This window comes from Indicator indicator, chromosome 21 (assembly GCF_027791375.1).
Source record: "Indicator indicator isolate 239-I01 chromosome 21, UM_Iind_1.1, whole genome shotgun sequence".
Taxonomy (NCBI): domain Eukaryota; kingdom Metazoa; phylum Chordata; class Aves; order Piciformes; family Indicatoridae; genus Indicator; species Indicator indicator.
Genome location: NC_072030.1, coordinates 15,155,237 through 15,178,635, shown reverse-complemented (window position 1 = coordinate 15,178,635; position 23,399 = coordinate 15,155,237). Strand labels below are relative to the sequence as shown.

Sequence of the window (23,399 nt, the reverse complement as noted above, 5' to 3'; positions counted from 1 at the left end):
GACTAGCTGTCTCTTAGTCCTGTCAGCTCAACATCTGCTACAAGCTGGACTCTCCTATTCAATCTTGTTGGAAAGAAACCCAGTTTGCTGCTCCACAGCATGGAAATAGCATGGAAGCAGGGTGATAACAGCTGTTCTCCAAAGCACACTTCTGACCCAAACTCTACTGCTGACAGAGACTTTCCCTATGTTAGGCTTTGCAAGCTTCTTCCTGGACCAGAATCTGCAGGGATCCCTCAGGTTTTAGAGGGGCAGAGTTACCTTCTATTGTCTTGCTCCCATCTGAACTCTCTAACACCTGTACTCCTAACTTAGATCACAGAATCACAGAATGGTAGGGCTTGGAAGGGACCTCTGAAGATCATCTAATCCCACCCCCCTGCCAGAGCAGAATCAGCTAGGTGTGAGCCATTTGAGAGATCTATCACTCGAATCCCTGTTCTGTGTGTCTAGACTGAAATCAAACTTGGGGTTGCAGCATGGCTGTGGTGTGCTTCGAGCTGGGTAACCTGGGCAGCAGCAGTGCTTGTACAGCTGGGCAGGAGTGGCTGTGTGTTGGTAGATGGAGCTTGGGTTCTGCTGTTAGATCTGGGATATCTGTCTTCAGGACACTGCTGTTGTTTTGGGGATATCTGTCTGTCTTCACTGCTATTGTCTCCCAGATTAGTTTGGTTGAAACTACTGTAGATAAGGTTCCCTGTGCTGCCAGGCTGGTGTACCCTCCATACAGACGCAGCCCTGGGAGATATGGGAATTACAACATTCTCTCTGCTCCCTAAGGAATAGTCAGATGTCAGCACCAACCAGGGGCCTGGCCCTTCCCACAGTCACAAGGATTCATCCCACAGAGGCCAATCACACCAATCACCATGGTCTTAACCCAGCAGCAGCCTGCAGCTGAGGTGCAGCACCTGCTTTGCTGAGGAGTCTTTCCCTTGGGACATTTGACACGGAAAATGGCTCTTGTCAGCCTGGCAGCTTGCTTCCATCTCTCTGTGCAGTTTCTGCCCATCTTGCTATGCATATTCTAGAGCATATTCTAGAGACTTTGGACCTCAGAAACATAGGAGTGAAGTGGTTACAGAGTACAAACTTCTCCTTTTCACAACAGTGCATTGGGGTTCACTGCCAAAAAGGGATGGGGAAAAAATGTTTGGTTTTTTTCTGCCCAGGACACCTGATTCCTGGTGGCACCAAAGCCATCTTGCCTGAGAGCTCACAAATCCCTGCTTTCTGCTTTGTCACTGGTTCTTTTCACTTTACCAGTTTACCAGATTTGGAACTTTACCAGTTCCGGAACTTTACCAGTTCCAAACTCTGCTCTGGTTTATGTCCTGCTTTGGCAGGGAGGGGTGGACTAGAGGATCTCCAGAGGTCCCTTCCAACCCCTACCCTTCTGCAGTTCTGTGATTATGCAGGAGCAGATCCTCAGCTGGTCCAAAAGTGATACTCTCACCATCTGGCTTTTAAATTATTGTAACACATTAGAATTTGTGTCTTCACTTTCAGATGAGGTCTCTGGCTAGAACCACCCAAAGATATCTCTTGCAGATAGTGAGTGGGTTGATGTTGCACGGCTGCTTTCTGTTGGCATTCATCCAGTGGAAGATGTGTGCAGGGAAGGCAGTGTGTGCTGGCTCTGTCCTGCCCAGTCCCCAGACCTGCTTCTGTGCCTTCATGTTGCCTGAGCTGGCATTTCAGATGCATCTGTTTCTGCTGTACAGAGAATTGATACTGCTGCAGATACAAATGCAGATTAAGGTGCAAGCAAATTCCACCAGTCTGGATGGATGTTTGGTGATTAATATCTGCTGACTGGCTTCCCCACTTCACTGAGTAAGTTATAGCTTTATTCAAAAGGGGATAATGTCCTTTTCAATGAATCTCAACAACCAGATCCTCAGCTTTGATTTCTCATTCCTCAATTTGCCTTTCCACTATATGTTGGGAGGGTTTTCCCATTCTCTGGAGCTTGCCCTGAGCCCTCCTGTTAGAGGAAACATGTCATCCCCCAAGGTCTGCATCTCTCCCTGGACCTGAAAATGGATAGCAGTGTAGGGGAACTTCTATAGATGGGAGGGAACATCACAGAAATGAAGGGGAAAATAAGAATCAAGCCATGTCCTGTTTACTCTAAGCCTCCCTGTGGACACTGAATGCAGCACTTGGGCAGCAGCACAGCACTGTGTCCTGGGGTGTGCCCTGCTCCCAGCACAGGCTGCATGCACCCAGCAGCTTCAGAGATGCACAGGAACAGCAGAGCAAGCACAGCTTAGCTGAGCTCTTTACTCAGAGCTTCCCTGGAACCATAAGCTGGCAAAAGCAGTGCCAATTCCTGGCAATTTTCAGTGATTTTATTTCTTTGTGTCATAGCAGAATTTATTTTTCTAATGAAATCTTCTCAAGACAAACATCTTCCTCTTGCACAGAAGGTGATGCTGCAGCCCCCTTCCCTAGGCCAGTCAGCAATCCCAGATGACTCAAACAGTGATGATCTCTTCCCATTTTCCTCTCCCACCCCAAGGTTATTGCGCTCCAGTTGCTTAATCTAATTCTTCAGCTTCTCAGCCTCATTTAACCTACTGTGGTGAGAAGCAACCAATGCACTGTAAACATCTCTGTTTCTTACCATTCCTCCCATCCAGGCCAGCTGCACAGCACCCAGAGAGATAATTTTGAATGTCTTTGGGTCAATCCACCTAAATTTAAGCAGACAACTCAAGTAGTTTGCTGTCTGTATTTCTACCAGCCCTTTGTATGAAGAGACCAGCACAGAAACACTCACCCTGCAGGAGGTGAGGAATTGCCATCTCTGCAGATGGAGAACATGAGTTAGCCATCCTGCTAATTGAGATAGCCCTCCTGAAGGATCCCATCCAGAGCTCCTCAGCCTCATCTCATCATGCTTGGTCCTGTCTTGTTCATTTATGACCCTGCAGGACCCCATCCTTTTTGGGGGGTTGCCTCATGCCCAGTCTGAGAATCACAGAATCACCTAGACTGGAAAAGACCTTTAAGGTCATTGAGTCCAACCATTAACCTAACAGTGACAATTCCTCAACTAAACCATATCCCTAAGAACTGTCTACATCTTAAATATTTCTGGGGATGGGTGCAATGGTGGGTCCTTGCAGGTTTGGAAGGCAGATTTGGGGATGATTTGGAGTTTGGGAACCTCATGGGCTTTGGCTGGTGATTCCACATAGCACCTGTCTTGGCTTCTCCCTTGCTGAGCATCAGCTCTGTCCACATGGGGACAGTTCATGTCACATAACAGCAGCAAAGTGGTTCAGCTGGTGCTGGCAATGAGTTTTGTCCTCAGAATGCCATATACCAATAACCATCACTCATGGCATGGGCTATGCTCAGCACCCCTTTCCCTTCATCAGGTTGGCTTCCCACAACATGGTCACCATTCACCCCACTGCCTGCTGCCAATTGTATCCCTGCATGGAGGGACACAGGTTGCCTTGTAGCTGCTCCCAATCTGTCTCTTGGGAGTTCTCAGTGGCCCAAAGTAGTATGTTTGCTGATGCCTTGCTGTAAAAGTTACAATGGGAACATCTGTCCATGGGGAATGGGGCTTCCTGGCTCTCTGTATGAAGCATTGGCCCAGGAGCTGGAGCCAGTTTACTGTTTGTGGTAAGGCAAAGAACTCAGAAAATGGGATATGACCGAGGCTGGAATGGGCTGATGAGGAAGCAAGGAGAGATTTGAGACATCCAGGGCTCTGCAGTGGTACTTGAAGCACCCTGACAGTGTGGGGCTGTCTCAGGATCTGGGGCTGTGTCAGCATAAGTGGAGGAGGAGTCAGGTGGGGGATCACAAAATGGAGAGGGGAAGGCAGGCAGCAGGAGGGGTACATCTGTGCCAGGCATCTTGCATTGCTCATGGGATATTTGAAGCAGCTTGATCTGATCACTGGTGGGTCTCATGGCAAGAGGTGTGATTGCTCTTCAGGAACACAACCCCTCTGTCCTTCAGGGCTGGGCTCCCAGAGCCCTCTCATGTCAGAACAAAATTTCCCTCGTAGTGAATGCCTGGGAGTGTGAGATGCTGTTCAGACTCCCTCTGGAGAACGATTAATTTTAGAATAATTTAAAATCATTTAACTTTGCATAATGGGCAGAAGCAGACCTAGGCTGTGGGGTTTTTTTGAGTTGTGAGTGCACTAGCATGAAGAACTTCCAGGTGCAGTATCTGCCTTGGAAAACACTGCCAGAGGATTTTGCAAGTGGAATACCTGGAGTCCCTGGTTGGTATCTAAAGTCACATCTGATGCTTAGATTTCCAACTATGGGAGGGAGTGGGGGAAGCTTTCCTTTAAGTAGTTTTTCTTTAAAAAAAAAAAAAAATTAAAAAAAAAAAACTAAAAAAAAAAACCAACACCAGAAAAGAGCAAAATGCACCACACAAAAACTCTGGGGGGGACAAAGGGGTAGGTATTTATAACCCTGAGGATCAAGAAATCACAAGACATCTGTTCTGTTTACTGCGTTTACATTTGTATTGTTACACAAACTCCACCTCTAGCTGTGCAGCTTCTGGAGGGACAAGTTGGTACGGAGTGATCCTGAAAAGATGAGAGAGATTCCTGGAGGAGAGATTTACATTGCCTATCGTCTTATCACTAGTCTGTCCCTCTTGCCTTTTCTTTTTTTTCTTTATTTTTTTTTATTCTCCCTGCACAGCAAAAGAGATGATTAAAGAGCCAGGGATTTAATTAGAGCCAGGTATGCCTAGGGGGAAAACCCACTCGGTGAAAGGACCTTGCAACAACAAACAGAAAGTTCTCCAGTTTCCTCGCTTTGAAGGATTTAAATCTGTGGAGGGGGCGGGTTGGAGAGGGAAAGCAAGCCATTAGGTTGGAGTTTGCAAAACACGAGGTCCTCTTCCCCCTCTTCAGCAAAGTGCTGCCTTCAGCAGTTTGATCCTTGCAGTCAGCTCTTCTGCCAGTCCCACCACCCTCCCGTTCCTTTGTAAGACCTGAACTGCTTCTCAAGTGCTTTCTGGCATCACCATGTCAGGAAAACAACTCCCTTTTCCCCCACCCAAGGTTTTGCACCACCTTCAGCCTGTGCAGAAAAAAAAATACATGATTTTTGCTGCCCTCCCTGGTGCCCACCTGTGTGTCTCATCCCAGCTAGCAATGTGCTTACCCTGGGAACTGTCAACCAGGCACAATTTCAAAGTCGAGAGAGATATGGGTCCTGTGCGTGGGAGGCTGCCTCTGATGGGAATCATGTTAGCTGTGCTAAGGATGGGGCCCTGCATCTTCTCTGCTAGGCTGTACCACCTTATCTGGCCTGCTGTGCCTGCCTCTCCAACCTCCTCATGTCTTTCCATTTCTAGGTTGCTGGGTGATTTATTTTGTTGCTGAGGTCTGTCAAGCTTTCAATGAGTACTGATGGAAGAATCTGTAGAAGTAGTCCTACGTCTGCTGATTGTAGAGGACCAGCTGAGCATGAGTCACAGAATCTTAGAGTTAACAGTTTGAAAGGGACCTCAAGGATCATCTGATCCAAGCTTTCTTGAGAAAAGGTCTGCATAAGATGGCCCAGGACCCTGCTCAGCTAAATCTTAGAAGTGTCTAAGTCTGCCTGACTTCTGTAACCTCTACTGATGAGGTTAGCCACTTGCAGGTGGCCAGTCCTGCTCCACAGTGGTTCCAAGCAGCAAGGCTGGTGCTTCACCATTCAAAAATCTTCCCAAACCTGGCACCTAAATCTTTCAAACAGGAACAGTTTTGCAAGGGATTCCTGCAATTTTTCAATCAGGTTAACAATAGAAAGAGCAATTGGCTCTTCTGTGCAAATGGGAATTGCTGTCTTTCACAATGTCAAGCAGAGCAAGAGCAGCAGAGGGTCTTTTTGTGTATGATCAGCTGAACTGGTGTAACAAATCCCCAGTTTGGCAAACCCAGCACAACACCAAGGAGAGATTTGGCTGTTCTTATGCATTTATTGGGAGACTTATTTGCCTTCAAAGAAGAAAAGGTGGGGGGGAGGAAAAAAGAGATGAGTTGGTTTTTCCTGTGACATGTGTACACAGCCAGGGGCAGTGCCTGTTATTTCACTTGCAAACAATTTCCTCTCTCTTTTGTTTATTGATGACAGAAGGCGTTCCAGCCAGGTACACTGGCTCTTCCCCGACTTCAAAGGAGGTCAGGTTACAAAGGCAAGCACCAGTCAGGCAAACTGAAGTGCAGGAGGGGAAGGCCCATTACAGGCAGGCTCAAGGGAAGGTTATGTGCAAGGCAAAAGCCCAGAAAGCACCAGCAGATCTGAAAATGAAGATAGATCCCGTTCTGCATCATCAGTGCCACCAGGGCATGTCTGAGGGAACAGTGACAGCCAAGTCGTCTGGGATGTCCCCACCACCCCCAAGCAATGGCAGCACATGTCCAAAGCCTCACATAGGGAGTGCACAGGAACCACTTTTTGCTTCCTCCTTCCCAAATGTGCCAAGCACAGGCAGCTGCCGCTCACGTAAATCTAGGAACTGTGCACCCAGGGAAAACAGCCTCTGGAAGTAATGGGATTTCAGGTCTGAATTCAGGTTGGAAGTGAGGTTGGAGCTCCCACTGACTGGGATCTGTATCCAGCACCTAATCCGAGGTGCTGTGTCCAAAACACAGATGGTGGACCTTGCCTCCTTCAAGGCTGAATCTGCAACAACTGGACCATGCTGGGGAGGGAGCCTGACAGCCAAGATAAGAAGTGGGGAGGCTGCAGACTGCATAATCCAAGGATGGCTGCTCAGCCTCAAAGGGAAAGCAGGTGACTTGGGTTCTTACTTGCCTAAATCATAGATTCACAGACTGGTTTGGGTTGGAAGGGACCTTCAGAGCTCATCTACTAGGCACAGTCAGCAAGGACATCTGCAACTAGAGCAAGTTGCTCAGGCCTCCAATCCAACCTGACCTGGAGTGGCTCCAGGTATGGGGCATTTACTACCTCTCTGGGCAACCTGTGCTAGTGTTGCCCCATGATCAGTGTAAAACATTTCTTCCTCAGATCTAGTCTAAATTTCTCTCTTTTAATTTAAAACCTTCCCTCCTTAGAACAGACCCAGTGCTGTGTCAGCTGGTTCAGCAGCAGTGTTTCACTTCGCGTTCATTATTGCCACAGTTTGAGAGATGGGGCAGCCTGTGCAGCGTGCCAACTTTGGCACAGTGGGCTGTCCCTCTGCCCCACTCACAGCCCAGTCTGCAGATCTCCAGGTCCTGACTTTGCTGCAGTGGTGCTCTGGGACATTGCTGATGATATGGTTCAAGGAAGGGCAGGGAGTGGGCTGTGCCCACACAGTGTATCCTGGTTCAATGTGCCATTCATGCCTGGGCAAATTGAGAAACGTTTCCTTCCCTCCTGTTGCTCAGCAGAGCCTACCTGGGATTCAGGTGATGCCACCATTGAGTCAAGCCATGCCCTGCAATGGGGCTCAGCCCCCATCCCATGTGACTCAGCACAGCCCCAGCTGGGGCAAGCCAGCAGGAGGGACTGGGAAGTTGCAAAAAGTTAATGACAAGATTCTCGTTTCAGGAGCACTCAAATTAATGAAGTATTACTCAGCAGCTTCTCCACCCACCCCCTGAGTAGGAGCCACTGGGGCTACCTAGTATCAGCCTCCTCCCATGTCCACAGCAAGGCTCTCAGCTGGGATGACTCAGGTCACCTCAATGCATTGTCAAAGCTGCAGTAGGTCTGACCCGGAGGCCACTTAGTGGGTGACACAAGCTGGGAGACACACGTGGCAGCTGGGCACACATGGGATGAGCTATCCTACCCTGCCTGTGCATGGGGACAGGGAGAAAAAGAAGATAGAAAAAGCATTTACTGGGACATAAAACGTTTACTTGGCATGGTGTGGCCTCGTCTCCAAAATCACTTGTGTTCTGGAGCACAGTGAAGGGTCGAATTGTGATGTTTGCCATCAAGTTGTAGCTGGCTGGAAATATACTCAATTTGTAGACATTGTTCTTTATGTCAACTTTCTTTTTACTCTCTTTGCTGTTTACTTCTTGCCTTTTCTTAATTTTGGGAGTTGAATTGCTTTTTCTGGACTGCTTGTCAGAGATTAACATTTCCTTTCTTTTTAGTAATGTGCTTTCTTATTTATTTCGTATTCCTTTCCCGTCAGTTCAGTTTTGAGTTTCACCATTAGGAATAAGATGGTAAGGCTGAGCATGACCTAGCATCATCCCAGGTCCAGCCCAAGCACTGAGAGCTTCTGCAGGCTTGACTACCATTGAAAGAAAGCCATCCCATCCAACAGGGTATTTTGAACTAGAGCTCTTCTTTCAAGTTGAGGGGCTTTTGCTTGGATCAAACAAATCCTTCCAAGGCAGGGAAAACTAGATTCCTATCTGTCCCTCTCCTGAAATGCAGTCAGTCAGGCTTCATTACAGCCTCTGTGCACTTGGGCCAGCAGGATGTATGGGAGATGCTGAACAGAGAAATGAAAGAGAGAATCTTTGCTCTGCGAAGTGCTGGAAAAGCCAAATATTTCCTGGGATTTAAATGTTTTTGCTCCACCTTCCCTTCTCCTCTCCCCTAGTTTTTATGTAAAATCTGTAAAACCAGTTCCCCATCCCTCAGGTCTGTGCACACTGCTCAGGCTGGGTATTAACATCTCTGTCATTCTTGTTTCCTGCCTAAAAAAGTTGAACCACCTAATTTGTAGATTTATAGTTTAACATAATGGCAAGAGAAGGCACAGGAAAGGAGGCATTTTCCTCCTTTGCATACAAATGTACAGTGTTTGTTTGGCAGGACTTGCCAAGAATGAAGACCTTAGTATTAACTGTGTTCCACAAAACTGTCATGAGCTAATCAGAAAAATTCCTTTGTCTCTGCAACTGTCTTTAGGAAGTTTCAGTCCCCCCTGGTAAGTGGGCAGCAATAATAAACTCCAGGTGGGCACCTTGAGTAAAGACATTCTGCTGGTGGGATGGGTCTATCCCTAGGAGCTGGTGGGATGAATCTATCCCTAGGATGCAAAATGCTTGAACTAATGGATCTTGTTTTCCCAGCCATTCACCATGACAGCAAGGTCCTCCCTTTTTCTCCACAAAAAGTAAGGGAATAACCTATTTGTTGATTTTCATTTGCTTGAAGTTCTGTAGCAACTCTCTTTTGATCTTGTTTATATTCTTATATGTCAAGCTCAATAGTACTCCTGTGCTTCTTTCCCAGGTGGTCCAGGGCTTGGTCATTGGAAAACTCACTAACCACTGCACGGAGAGGACTCTGCTCAGGCTCAGCGTTTTCGTCTTTGCTATTGTAGGCTTAGGCATGGTAAGGCTCAATGTGAAGTCATCCATGGTGCTATTTAACAGCACAGCAGCACGGGGTCTGTGACCTGGCTGCAAGCTCTGCCCCTCGAAATGCTGCCACTGGCTTCACTGAGTGGTCCTCATGAGGGAAACCAGCTCTGCTGGGCCTCTGTGCAAACAGAGCTGTGCTCAGCCGAAGCCAAATAACGATATAGAGCTGCATGAGTAATAGTTACAGGGATTAAAAAAGAAATTAATCTCACACAGAAACTCACTAAGTTCTTACTGAGTCACTGGGTTTGCACTGAAATCCTGCCCTCAGCCTCGTCAGTGGCTGCATTTCCTGAGCTACCCAGAAAGTAAATGGAGATTACGGAGAGGGGGGAATCACCGCAGCCGTGCACTGCTGTGAGACCACGGAGACTGTGTGCTCTTCTTCTGGGGCTTTGATTTTTGCCTGGTTTGCCCAAGCTGAGAGGATTTGGGGGTGGAGATAACAAGGCAATAATTTTGTTGCTCCGTTTCGGGTGAAGTGATGCTGCCCATCGCTGTCTGCATCTGCATGGGCACAGGTTGATGCCAATCTCAAGTGGTAATCGGAAAGCCCAGTTGACGTAGGCAGCTCTGCTGCTGTAATTGTGTTTGTGCAGATAAGCCACCTTCAGGGAAACTGATAGCTTTGCCTAGGCCATGGGGATGGAGGAAGGGTACTCTCTGGTCCCTGTCAGCAAGATGGGCCCAAAGGATGGCTGAGCTGTATCAGCCTTTCCATGTTCCCTGCAGGACTTGGCCTCAAGCCTTGCTGCCAGAGCACCAGGGCTCCTGCTAGTGTGGGTAGGATGGATGTTGTTCCCACAACCTCACCACAGCCACAGGGAGGTTGGGGCCAAATCCCAGAGGGTATTGAGGCTCATGGTTCCCAGCTACACAGAGGAGGTGAGGCACCTACGCACCTCAGCTAATACGAGCCTAAATTGTGTGTCTGAGAGGAGACTGGGAAGGGAGGATGGATGCAAAGGATTGTCTCTGCAGATGGTGTGTGGTTCCCTTCCCTGAGATTTAGGGGCTCACAGAGATGCTGTCAGGTGGTAGGATGCTCTGTAAAGGTCCCTCCCAGGTGGTGTCACATGGCTTTGGCTGGCATCAAGGCACCCCCTAGCATGGGGTGTCTCACAGGACTTGGGGCTCCTGAGCATGGCCCAAGAAGGGTTTTGAATGTCTCACCACTGCTTTTTGGCCATGGTCAAGAGAAATCAGGTGGGACCAGAGAGTCATAGAATTGATTAGGTTGGAAAAGACCTTTAAGATCAAGTCCAATCCTTAGCCTAACATTGATAAGTCCTGGACTAAACCATGTCTCTAAGCACTACACCTAGACAACTACATACTGACTGAGGTGGACCTGGTTCATCTGGAGACCTGAGCTCCCCCAACCTAGTGCAGAACAGGGTGTTGCTGAGACCACCTCCCTGTGCTGAGGCCTGGTCTCATAGGAATCAGGAAGAGGAGCAACATGGAGTATATGGCTTTTGTGGCTTGAGGTCTTACTGAGAGGGAAGGCTGGAGGTGTATGGAGGTAGAAGAGGAAACCTCAATGGTAGTGGAGAGCACAGGGGGTGCACGGCTGGCAGCAGCTAATACATCAGCACAAGAAGGCTCCCATCGGCTGCATGGGGACTGGCAATGGGAAGGGAAATCATCTCAGAGCTGGTAATTACACCAAGCCCGGAGGGCTGTGGGCATCCTGACAGCACAGTCCTGGGGACAAGGGTCAGCAATGACTTCCCAGGAGAACTATTCATAGGCGGACGCAGCTGCAATCCTCTTCGCCAGGGAAGCCTTATTAAAAAGTGCTCTGTTGGAGCAGCTGCCGAGCAAACATCCGCTGCTGGGGTGGCTTTCCGCCCTGGTGGGACACGTGCTGTCACCACAGCAGGCCCCGAGATTGCTCCCTCAAGCTTTTAATCCTGCACAGCCTTCGGCGGAGAAGCATCCTGCCTGCTGTGCCCTCGCTGCATCTGGCCTCCAGATGAAGCAGGTCCCCTCCCCAAAGGGTGGAAGCAAGTAGAAATGCTGGCTGTTAGTGAAAGCCACTCCAAAACCCACCTTCACATCACCAGAGGTGGGCTGGAGTGGTTTTGGAAGGCTGGCACCAGCAGCAGACAGACAGAGGTGCAGCTGGGAAGGGGCTGCAGGATGTACCCAGCCATTAGCAGATGGAGAAGGGAAAGGGAGGGCTGGGAGCTCTGCAATACCACCTGGAAAGGGAGAGGGGGGCAGAGCCAGTGTCTGATCTGCAGATGGAAGCCAGGAGCATGTGGGCAGGGGCATAGGAGGGCTTGGCAGTTGTGATGGGGAAGTTCTCTTTGTCTGAAGACGTGGCCGTGCCTCGTCCTGCCCTCCTGCTGCCTTCTCCAAGCGCCTGCTCACCGAGACTGGCTGCTGAAACTCCTGATTCTTATTCCCTCCCCTGAAAAGTGCCTTTCAGATCTGTTCAGATCCAAAAGGCTGCTACCTACCCAGCAGCTGAGGAGCAGCAGGGTCCCAGCTTTGCCTGTCTCTGTCCTTTCTGAGCCCCAGGGAAGTGAGAAGCTCTTTCCCCTGGTTTTACAGGAGGCACAGACCTGGTTCTGTTCTTTGCCCCCTGGCTTCAGTCCTTCAGGGAGTTGGTACAAAGCAGGGGGGGGTTGAAGCTGTTTTTTCCTATGAGCTCTGCAATGTTGTCCTGCAATGACATTTGCCCTAGCAAGGAATTATTCTCCCCCTGTCTGAGTGTTTATGTACCAAATACCTGTTCTTCTGTCTTTGTTCTCTGGTTCCTTAATCAGAAGTGCCTAGATCTTAACCAAAACGTAGGCAAAGAGCCCCTTGGAGGAGAGAAACCCTGCTGTGTGTGACTCTAGGGGAGTAGTAGGAATAAACCTCAACATTTCCAAGTCATTAGTGAGCAATATCTTTGGGCTTCTGCATCTTGTGTAGCCAAGAGGCAGGGACCAGATCTTAGAAGAGAGAACTCCAGAGAATGAAACTTCTGGCTAAACCAGTGACAGAAATGTTTTCCAGCCACAATAACACACCTTGAGACATGGGTGAGGGCAGGAGACTTATAAGAAAGGGGGAATTTCCTTTCCATGCCCCAGAGACACCCATTCATTTGACCAGCAGGGCTTGTGAATGAGCCGAGAGCTGCTCTAGCCCCACGGCTCCAGGAGCCTTGCTGCTTTTGTTTCACTATTAAACAGCTGCAGGGATGTCTCCACTAAGAATATGTGCAATAACAAAATCATTACTCTCCCTAATTATGCTTGCTAATGTGCACTTACGGCCAGAAGACCTATTCCAGATTACTGAATTCGGTGAATTTGTTAGCAAGGAGGCAGCAGAACAGGATTAGAAATCCCAAAGGTACAGTGTTACATAATGCACCACACTCAGTCATTTTGACAAGCTCAGTTTAGTTTTAATTATTTACGCTAATGAGCTGAAATACCTTCTCTAGGCTGTTTTGTATAAGGAATGGAGGCTTCCTGAAGTACACCACATGCATCTGCTGTTCAACGTTTCCTCAGGAGCTGGACAAGAGACAGAAGACAGGAGGAAGGGTGCAGGGACGTCACTAATTCCCAGACACTAAAAATACCCACAGCAGTGCCACAGAAACGTGCTGCTAGATTGCTGGGTATCATTTGCTCTACATGCTTGAAATAATTCCCTGCAGACAAATGGTGGGCTATGAAACACCCTGTGATGGCCAAAGCCACACCATCATGCATCATTTGTGGCTCTCACCATTTACCTAAGTCACAGGTTTGACTCCTGATGTTCTTCTAGGTTGTTTCTTACCACAAAGTCACCACTTTTGTTCTCTTAATGATCTGTGGTCCGTTGTGTCCTGTTCCTTAGGCCCTGATGAGGACAGTGTGGCACTATTGCATCATTGCAGTGCCACTGATGTTCGCCTTCAGCATGCTGGCCACCATCACCGACAGCATCCTTACCAAGGCTGTCCCCTCCTCTGACACTGGTAAGAACCATCAAAAACATCAGACCATTCTTTTCTGGCTCTTGAGTCCATCAGGTGCTTCCCAGCTCACACCGCATTCATGATGGATACCCAGTTCCCCAGGAGGTTTGGTTTGGCAGTTGCATGTGATGGGTGTCAGCAGAGCAGCGCAAATGCAGGATGAGCTTGAACAATACTTGAGCAAACATCCTGCAGTGCATTGCTCTGAATCCCGTGCCACCTGCTGACATCCATAGTGCTGGGCAGAGTACAGGAATGCTCTCCCAAACTCTCCTTCCCATTGGAAGCCAAGATATGTTTATTAAAAGGCTGCTTTTCCCCCATGCTGGTGACTAAGAGCACTGCTCATTCTCACCTTTTCGCTTAGAGCATCTCAGGAGGCTGTTCTGGATTGCCCTTTGGAAACCTTTTGCCCAAGTGGGAATTGTCCCCCTCTCTACATTTTGAACATGTTTCAAACAAAACCACTGCATTTCTCTGCACAAGGTGGTTGAAATGCAGTGGTAGATGCACAAATCTTTATCCCCGAGGTTTCAGTTCTGTTGTTGAAGGACACATGGCTACATTATATTGTCATGGTAGCCTTGCTGAGTTCCTCCTGGGATGGAGCTGGGTTAACCTGGTTTGGTGCCTTTTGCTCAAGTTCTCTCAGGCTTTCTGCCCCAAGCTGCATTCACCACATACTCTCTGTGGTTTAGGCCAGCCTTTCTGGGATGCCAGCCCTTGCCCTCCATCTTCCCTAGCAGCCATCTGAGCAGCAACTTGGCCCAGACCCTACCAAGAATGGGAGTTATAGCTTGCACAGCCCATTACTGAAGTTTATAAAGCACTTTTGTAATGAAGAGCTTTTCTAAATGTCACTTCAGAAGTTTAGTTGTAGAGCTGACCACCTCATCTCCTACAAATGCTTAGGAGTCTGTGATTTCTGAGTATGATACTCCTACCTGGGAGAACCATTTATTTCCTGGGAGGTGGGGACTGGTGATGTCTCAGCCACTCCTCTCAGCCAAGGAAGAAAAAATCTGCTGTTTCATGAGTTGGAGCAATGTTCATGCAAGGAGGGGGAGACAGGGGGAAGGGCACCAAGTGGCTTTGGGATGTACAGCTAAGCTGGAATTGATCCAGGATCCTATCAAAGGGGCTTTGTGAGGAAAAATGGAGCAGTGCTTGGCTTTTAAAGCCTGGAGGCAAGCTTCAGTCAGAGAGGAAAAAGGCATTTAGTTGCCTCACCCTGTTCCCTGCTTGCGTATATTGTGAGGTCAGCCTGTGCCACATGGCAGGGTAGGAAGAGAGGGCAGGACAAAGACAGCCCATGGGGTGGTGCAGATGGTCAGGAGGGGACTGCAGAACATCAAATAAGCCATGGGCTGTCCAGGGCTTTATCCTGCCCATCTATCCTAGGCTAATGCCATGCCAAGTGCTGCTACAAACTGGTGGCTGGAAACTGGGCATGCTGAGGAGGGATGCTGCTGGCACAGAGGCTCATGACCCTAGGGAGAAAACCTTGTCCCTGTCGTGCCTCTCTGGCCCTCACCTTTCAAATCATGTCTTTGCCTTGCAATGTGGAGGGCAGAGGCATCTGGTGGGTTTGTGTTGCTCTGGACACAGTCAGGCTGGGGTGAAGGCAGGAATGCCTGACACTGCAGAGCAGGCGAGCTGCCTCCCGCAGCAGCTGCGGCCATGGTGGCGTGGGCGTGCTGCGGGGGAAGGAGGCTGTTTGAATGCTGCCATCAGCTCTGGCTGTGGGTGGCACCCACAGAGGCTGATCCACCCCTACAGCAGCTAAAAGGCTGCTCCCTCCTATGCCAACCTGAGACAGGCTCTGAAAAGAAAACATTTTGGTGGCACATTAGAAATGCTCACTTTGCTGAGAGCATGGAAATGTGGCTTTATGAAAAAGCCTCTCTACCCCTGCACCAGAAACCTGAGTGCTAACTTGCAACAGCTTGTAGTTAATGCAAGGAAGACACACAGTGAGGATTTGCCTTTGGAAACACTGCTTTTGAGCCTTGCTGCTCTCTTTTCCTGATATTTTTGCCATCCTGGGGCCAGCAAAGCCTGTGGAGATTGTTCTTCTGGCCAGAGAGAGGCTTTCTGAGGAGCTGGAGTTTGAGCAGAGCTCAGGTGTCCATCTCCTCTCGGGGCTGGAATGGATGGGGCGTTGCAGGAGAATAACCTGTCCGCCCTTGCTAGACACTGAGTCACCCATCTGTGCTTTTTAAATAGGTGTCTCAGAAAGGGAACAGTGGGACACAGGATGACACCAGCCCTTCCACCCATCATCCTGCTTTCAGGACTGATCCAAGGTCACTTCCTACTGAGGCTAATGAATTAGCCACTTGCTCTTTGCTTGTAGCTGGGGTTTTGCACTGCAGTGAAGATAGCGGAAATGATTTCATTCTTTTCCCTTTGATTTTTTCTTTTCCCTCATCTTCAAAGGCAGGAAGGGAAAATTCTGTTCCATGTGCATGTGCTGCTTAGATGGGGGTGCGAGCTGGTGGGAGGACAGCCCCGACCCCACAAAGACTTCCATCTGCACAAGCATCTCTTGTCAGCCCTGGTCCCTTCCTGAGAATGGAAGTCTTGTTTCTGTTCACAGCTCATAAGGCACAAAACCTTAGAGGAGAGCTTGCAGCCAGGCAGGGCTCGGTGCATGGAACCCCCCCAGCTTCGCTTAGGCTTTGCTGAATGACTTAATCATTAAATCAGGCTTACGATTGCCCTGCAGACGTGTGGCTGATCTGGGCCAGCACCATCATCTGAGCTTGGCAACAGGATGTGAGCTGGAAAGGAGGGCAAGCCAGGGCACCCAGCACAGCACAGGGTGGGAGGAGGGATGGAGCCGCCCAGCTTGGGGAGCTGCCAGCACCCAACCCTGAAACCTGCAGGAGAGGAGGGCTGGGGCAGGAAGGGAGGATGGGCTTCCTGCTGGGCCAGGTTGTCTAGGTATGAGAAAAGGGGTAAAAAAGCTGGGGAGGGAGAACAAAAAGGGCAGGCAAGATGTAGAAAGTGGGCTAGCCATGATGAAAATGAGCATGTATGTTGGCAGAGCTGCACAGAGTGATGCAGGAATTTTTCTGCTGACATGGTAATTTGTCCCACTTTCAAAGGTCTTGCCTTAAATGAGATCCATCACATGTGCAGCTCTGCAACAAAGCTAGGGGCACGCTGCAGAGCTGGGATTTACAACGTCCCAAAGCTCCAGGGCGTCTGACACGAGGGATCTAATTCAAGCCCATTAGACAGAAATTATCCTTCTCGGCAACATGTTGGAGAAGAGCAGAGGAAGAGCCTGGCCTTGCAAGAGCATGGATTTCTGCTCCATTAAAAAAAAAAAAAAAAGGGAAAGGGAAAAAAAGTGCCTCCTCAATCATAAAGCCAGTTTGGCAATGGTACGTAGTAATTAGTTTAATTCAAATACCTAGAGGGAAAAAAAATAATTGCAAAACCTGCCCAGAAAGTTTGGTGGTTGTGGGATGGTTCCCATTGGCAAAGGGTCAAGGCGAGGTCCCACCCATCGCCTTTGTGTTCCCATGCGCGGGAGGAGCTCTCAGCAGCGCTTCCCGGGAGATTTCCCTCTCTGCATGGCTACGCCCTCGGCTGGGGCTCATTGCACAAGTATTTTAAGCATTCTGATAAAAGCCCAGCAGTTGCTGCCTGGCAGTTACATGAGCACCTGGCTGCCTCTTCTCTCAGGGAGATGGGCATCATTTCCCCATGGCTACCCATGTCTAGAGCTCCTCATCTTCATGCACATGGGACAGCATCCTCCTCATCCTTCACAGATGCTGCTGGCCTTGTGTGGAGACAGTGCCTCAACACATGTCTTGGTAGGAAATTGATGCTACCAGGATGATTAAGGGACTGGAGCATGTGCCCTGGGAGGAGATGCTGAGAGACTTGGGGCTTTTTAGTCTGGAGAAGAGAAGACTGAGATGATTAATAAATGCTTATAAATATATGAGGGCTGGGTGTCAAGAGAGAGGGGACAGGCTCTCCTCAGTTGCACCCTGTGATAGGACAAGGGGCAATGGATATAAACCTACAGCATAGGAGGTTCCACCTCAGCATGAGGAGAAACTGTGAGGGTCACAGAGCACTGGAACAGGCTGCCCAGAGAGGTTGTGGAGTTTCCTTCTCTGGAGACTTTCAAGACCTATCTGAATGCCTTTCTGTGTGACCTGTGCTAGATTCTATGGTCCTACTATGACAGGGGGGTGGGACTCGATGATCTTCAGAGGTCACTTCCAACCCCTAATATCCTGCGATCCTGTGATGCCAACAGCCCAAATAGTAGTGATACTAAACAAAAATTAATTATAAACATCATTTCAGAGCAGGGCACTAGCTTCTTGTGTACCCTGCCAGCTTGCCCTTCCTCCCGGTGTTGGGGGCTAATGATTTTCCTGCTGGCCAGGTATTTCTGCTGCCCTGAGCATGACAATTGTCTTGCGTGAAGAGTGCGGGGTAAAAAGTGTGCTGGGTGTGTGAGGACCAGCTTTGTGTCCTGTAGGACATCCTGGCCATCTCTTTGCACATGGAAAAAACCCTGCCTATGCCAAACTGTAGGTGCTTCCCCATCCACCAGGTTCCTGTTAGCGATGCAAATGGGAGAGCTGCTGGAGGGGGAACCAGCCCGACCGGGCGAAGGGTTCTCATTTCCATCCAAATTGAAATATCCGTTCTTTTTTTGCAAAGGGGAGGGGGGCAGTATCTCGAGGAGGTTCGGGCTTTATCTGTGGTTTCATTTATTTATTCTTAAAGACCTGGTTAGACCTAAGCCTCTCACTCCTGCTAAGCACTCAATAGCTGTTCCTCTGTCCCACACTAGAGAACAAGCAGCACTACCATCTGGGGTGGAACAGGGCCCTCCGGTGTAATTATGATATTGGCAGAATCTGTGTGGTTTGCTTGGAACTCTCAAGCATGTCCTGAGAAATTGCCTCTCCATCCTTTACCTGATGCAGTAGTGACCAGCCCTGCTAGGTGTGATGCTCAGAAGCATCTTCTGTGGCCAAAGGCATTGTTGGCCCCTGGTGAAGGCAGCAGTGAGCACAAGTTTGCCTTTCAGCAGCATTACAGTCGTCTGGACCGCTCAGTGAAGAGCTGAGCTGGCTCATGGGGGAAACTAGTCCCCATGCCTCCAGGGGTCTTTAGCCTTAACAATTAGCCTCTAATTGGATCTCTAGAAATTAATCCACAAGCTTATTTGTAGTGATTTGCTACTACTGCAGAGGAACACCATCAGGAAGAAGGATCTCACTTGGTCTTCTCCTCTTTTCCATCCCAAGACTGGCTCTCACCCTGATGTCTCTGTGCTTCTGCCATCTCTCCTAGGTACCATGCTTGGAATTTGTGCCTCAGTGCAGCCTTTGACCCGGACAGTTGGCCCCACCATCGGTGGAGTTTTATACAAAGTGTTTGGAGTCTCCTCCTTTGGTTATTTACAGCTAATTGTTAATGTAGGTTTGTTTGTTTACCTCTTAAAGAGTAAAGTCCCAGTGGGTGAGGCAAAAAGCCAATAATTTGGGTGCAAGAGAGAAACCCCTTGACTTTTTCCATAGAAATAAAGATGTTCACAAGTCTTATTTGATTTCATAAACCTGGAATAAAACCATTTGAACAATATCTTGCATTTTGTCAGCCTTTGCATCTAGAGTAAGGGACAGATGACTTTGCAAAAGTCTTGGAGCTGTGCTGGAGCAGCTGGTGGCACAGGACCCCAGGAACTATCCAGTTCCCCCTGCAGCAGTGGCTGTCATTACAGGCCATAGCTCCACCTCCTCAGCTGTTGTATGCCAGCATTCCTGTTTGGATTCACTGAAATTAAGGGGATTAGGAGTCAGTGCCTCTGCTCTGGCTTGGCCTTTTATTTCACACACACATCTCCTGCAACAGTACCAAGGAAAACTGGAGTACAACACATCTGCTTTTGAATGTCATTTTGCTGTCTTCACTGCACCGCTGCCATTCTTGTGCTAGAGGGGCATTGTGGCCAGAGGTTTGCTCCATCCCCAGCTCAATCCTGTACAACTCTGGACGAGCACGGCGGGTGGCCATGCAGCTGCCAGCGGCATGCAGGGAGGGTGAGGAGCCCTGATGTAGCACGCTGCGATTCCAGCCTCTCCCTGCTGCTTCCAGAAATGGGACCAACCTTCCTGCCAGATTTTCTTTCGTTTCCCTGTGCTGAGTCTCTCTTGCTCTTATTACAGGCTGCATGCAATTACCTACTTATTAGCAACTTCCTCTAGTACAAAGTCTCCTGCAAGAATTGCACTGATATTGGGAGAGGGGAATTGCGTGATCAAAATTGCCACATCTGGAGCATTAGTAGTGAGTACTTTGCCTGCTAAGCTCATAGTCCTGACTGTCAGAGCTGAGATATATGCTCTTGAGGAAGCTCAAGCTGGTTAGTGACAGTCAAGCCTCCCAAGAGAAAACTTCAGCACTTCCATAAAAAAAAAAAAAAAAAAAAAAGCTGTTTTTTTTCCCCAGGCTTCTTGGTCCAGGCACTACAGGAAAAAAGACCATCTCCATTCTTCCCAGATAGCCTGTAGAGATTTAACTTGGTCTAGAGACTGCAGACACCAAGGAAGAGGAGAGAGTGTGCCGTGCTGCAAAGCTGAGCGATCCCAAGGAGCATCAGCACTGTGTTGGTTTGAAATCAAGAATCCAGTTTTCTGCTTTAGCACAGCACTAAGCTATGGGGGCCGGAGGAAAGACACAGGGTGTTAGCAAACAGCAGCATTTTACTGTTGCAGGGTGCTCTTGCACCTTCTATAGCCTCCATGGCTCGATTAGATGGGAAAGCACTTCAAAAGCAGCACCTACCCAAGCTCAGGTAGGCTTCCCTATTTTCACTTCTGACCAGAACTGGACCTCAACACTCTTTCCCTCCCAGCTTGAGATATGAGGTCAAACCCAAATGGGTTATCTGGGCTTTCTCCACCTCCCACTGCCCAGTCCAGGGCATCAAAAAGCTGAGCTTACCCACTTTAAGCTACTACACCACTGCCCGCTCCATAAACCTGTGCCAACAAAAGTTACTGCAGCCCAGAGTACAGTAATAAAAACTCAACATTTCAAGTAATTTATTTGGAATGGACATATTAATGCAAAAGCAATATTAAGACCAGTAACTGCTGAAAGACATTCCTCAAAATAAATACAAATATAGATACTACAAATAATTTAAACTGTGTTTAACACCACCAGTCACTGTGGAATCTTCCTCTTGTCTCATAAATAGAAGATAATGTTTGGTGAAGCTGTGCCACTCCAGGCATGTAGGTGCTTCTCTTAGAAGTCCTTTATGAAAGTCTTTGGTTTTTCTTTAAATGCATCTCAGGCAAAGCTCAGGGCTCTTTGCTCTGCAGCCTCAACGGGCTTGGAGAAAACCACGCTGCTTCCAGCTCTCTTCTTCACTTTCCTTCATTGGTACCCTGTCCCATTTCAGTCCAAGACACTTGATCTGGTTTATCATCCAGTGGTATGCTCTAAAGGCAGTAAGAGAAAGCAGGTTAGTTACAGGAACAGCAGAGCAGGCAGAAAAAAAAAAAAAAAAAAAAAAAAAGGCGGGGGGAGGGGGGTGTGTTAAAGCCCGGGCAAATATTCAGCCTTTTTTTTTTGGCTGATATTTAAAGCAATATATATATTTAAAAGCAAGTTCTATAACGAAGCACAAAGTGCCATTTCTCATCCTCCCCCCCAACAGCCGGACCACTCAGCGCCTGGTATGAGCCTGGCTCCCACCAGGCATTCCCAGCGAGGCACAGGGAAGGGGGAGCGAGCCCCAGAAACCCATGCTGAAGCGGGCGGACAGCCCGGCCCGGTATCGGGGTACGGCTGGGCACCCCAGCAAGCCGGAGGCGCGGGGAGGGAGACTCACACCGGGGTTTGGGGTTCCCCGGCCAAAACCCGGGGGTGAGCGGTGCGGGGGAACCCCAGCCCCCGTCCGGTTTCACAAAGCAGGAGGGGACGGGGGAAGCAATAATAAAAAAATAATAGTAAAAAAAACGAGGAATAAGATGAGGTGGGGGTGCGGGGCGCGCAGAGCCGCCACGGGGTTCACCTGGGCCAGGCCGGGCCGGGCCGGCCGGGGGGCGGCTCAGGGTGCCCGGGCCAGCCGCCGCTCTTGGGCCCCCGCCGCCTGCTCCAGCTCCTGGCGACTCTTGAAGTCCTGTATGGCCCGTTTGTTCTGGAAGTCGATGAGGGCCATGGTGATGGAGGCGTTCCAGCAGCTCTGGTCCGGGCACCGAAAGTCAATCTCCTTGCGGTCCTTGGTGACGATGGTGAAGTAGATGTACTTGCCCGTGCGTTCCACGCAGTCCACCTTTAGGATTGAGCCGAAACCCAGCTCCTTGCCCTTGGCCCGCTTGTGCCCGTCGGGGAAAAGGCTGAGGCTGTCCTTGGTCAGCACCACCAGCTTCTTCTTCCACAGCTGGAAAAGGCTGTCGCTCCGCTTCTCCAGCTCGCCTTCGCGGATCACCTCGGCTTGCATCTTCATCCTCCCTCCCGGTTGCGACTGTGGCTCCTGCTCTGGCTCTGGCTCCAGCTTCCGCTGCTGCTCCAGCTCCCGCTGCTGCTGCTGCTGCTGCTGCTGCTCCTGCTCCTGCTCCTGCTCCTGCTCCTGCTCCTGCTCCTGCTCGGGCGGCGATGACCGAACCTCACCGCGCCGGGAACAATTTATTGCAATGAATCAGCGCCGGGCGCCTTCCGGTGCCTCCCCCGGGGAGCCCGGCCCGCCGCCCCCGAGCCGCCCCGCCTTCTGCCCGCCCCCCGGGCCGTGCTTCCCTCCCGCCGCCGCCCCGGGCCCTGGGGATGTGGTACTGTGGGGAGGTGGGGTCCCGGGGTGTCCTCCGGGAGCTAAGGGGAGGAAGGTGCTGGGTGCTGCCCCGCCTCGGTAGGTGAGTGCCTCCTCCGAGGTCCCCAGCTCTGCTGCACCCGTGGGCAGGAGGCCAGCGGCCGCCCTGTGAGGAACACCAACTGGGCACCCCATCTCCACCTTTTCGTGTGAATTTCCTCTGTCCAGCAGGGATACACACACCCCCCATCCCCCCCAAGGATGGGGCCACTGGGACCTTCAGAGGACTTTCTCAGGTCCACACTGGGATACGCAATGCTCCCAAAACAGTGCTTTTGTGGTCCTGGACCTGGACATAATCTACCACATTGGGTCTGCCCTGGCACCATCCCCACCTCGTACAGAGCAGTCTGAGCCCCACCTGTGGTGGGCCACTGCCATCTCCCGTAGGCATCTATTTTGAGCCCCAGACCCTGGTCACTCCAAGAGGCTCAGCCAGGACCTGGGCAAGCCCTGCATCCAGTCAGTCCTGCACCATCACAATCAGCCCTTCCTGTGTCCTTTCCTCAGGGCATCCCCACTCTGTTAAAGTTGCTCCCACTTATCTTTCGTTATGTTCCCCTGTAATCAGTGGATTCATCCCTTTTTTTTTGCCCCCTAACCCATTCCCTCCTCCCAAGGAACACACCACAGTTCATTACAGTCTGGCCAGTGCCCAGGGACATGGGGAAATCCATAAAGGCTGCGGCAGTTGGAGGTGGTACTTAAGAAGCACGTGCAAGCCTGCAGTCCCTTCCTCTCACCCCATTTCATTTTTGTCACCCTTTTCCGATAGTTGACACAGGGCTGATCCAGCTTCCTCCACCATTGCCTTGATCTGCAGCCAAGGGCAGGGCTGTGCTTAATGAACTTATTCATGCTAGTTCCAAAGCACTATTTGCCCAGCTACATACTTTGTGCAGCATCACCCTTTGGACTCTGAGTCCTGTTCCTCTCCATCATCCCTCTTGAATGACTGACACCTCTATAGGTGTCTGTAAGCCAAGCCCCAGAGGTAAGCTTACAAAGCAAGGCTCTTTGAAGAGCTTGGCAGTGTTCCCAGGGACATCAGCAGGGTCAGCAGCTCATTCCCAGGAACAAACTGGAGCTGTGGCCAAGCCTGTTTCCGCTGCAAATCACTCAAGGGCTGGACCATGTAGCCCTGCTTTGCTAATTCACAGCATTGTGCACATCTGTGGGGAGGGCCGGAACAAAGGTGGGGGCTGTGCAATGCTCTCAGGTTGATGAACGAGCAGGAA

At 49.9% G+C, this 23,399-nt stretch overlaps 2 protein-coding genes across 2 annotated transcripts in view; one reads left to right on the top strand and one right to left on the bottom strand.

The window, feature by feature from the left end:
• Positions 1-18,823, top strand: part of SLC22A18 (solute carrier family 22 member 18) — a 65,506-nt gene extending 46,683 nt beyond the window's left edge. The window contains exons 8-10 of the mRNA XM_054390527.1: positions 9,195-9,296; positions 13,178-13,298; positions 18,636-18,823. Coding sequence (XP_054246502.1) covers positions 9,195-9,296; positions 13,178-13,298; positions 18,636-18,823 — 411 coding nt within the window. The remainder of the gene's footprint in view (positions 1-9,194; positions 9,297-13,177; positions 13,299-18,635) is intronic.
• Positions 18,824-21,405: 2,582 nt separating this feature from the next.
• PHLDA2 (pleckstrin homology like domain family A member 2) lies at positions 21,406-21,804 on the bottom strand. Its single transcript, XM_054390611.1, has one exon. The coding sequence runs from the start codon at positions 21,802-21,804 to the stop codon at positions 21,406-21,408; it is 399 nt and encodes a 132-aa protein (XP_054246586.1).
• Positions 21,805-23,399: the final 1,595 nt, after the last annotated feature.

What these genes read in the sequence shown, in the direction of transcription:
- PHLDA2 (XM_054390611.1), bottom strand. Translation starts at nt 21,804, where the DNA reads ATGAAGATGCAAGCCGAGGTGATCCGCGAAGGCGAGCTGGAGAAGCGG.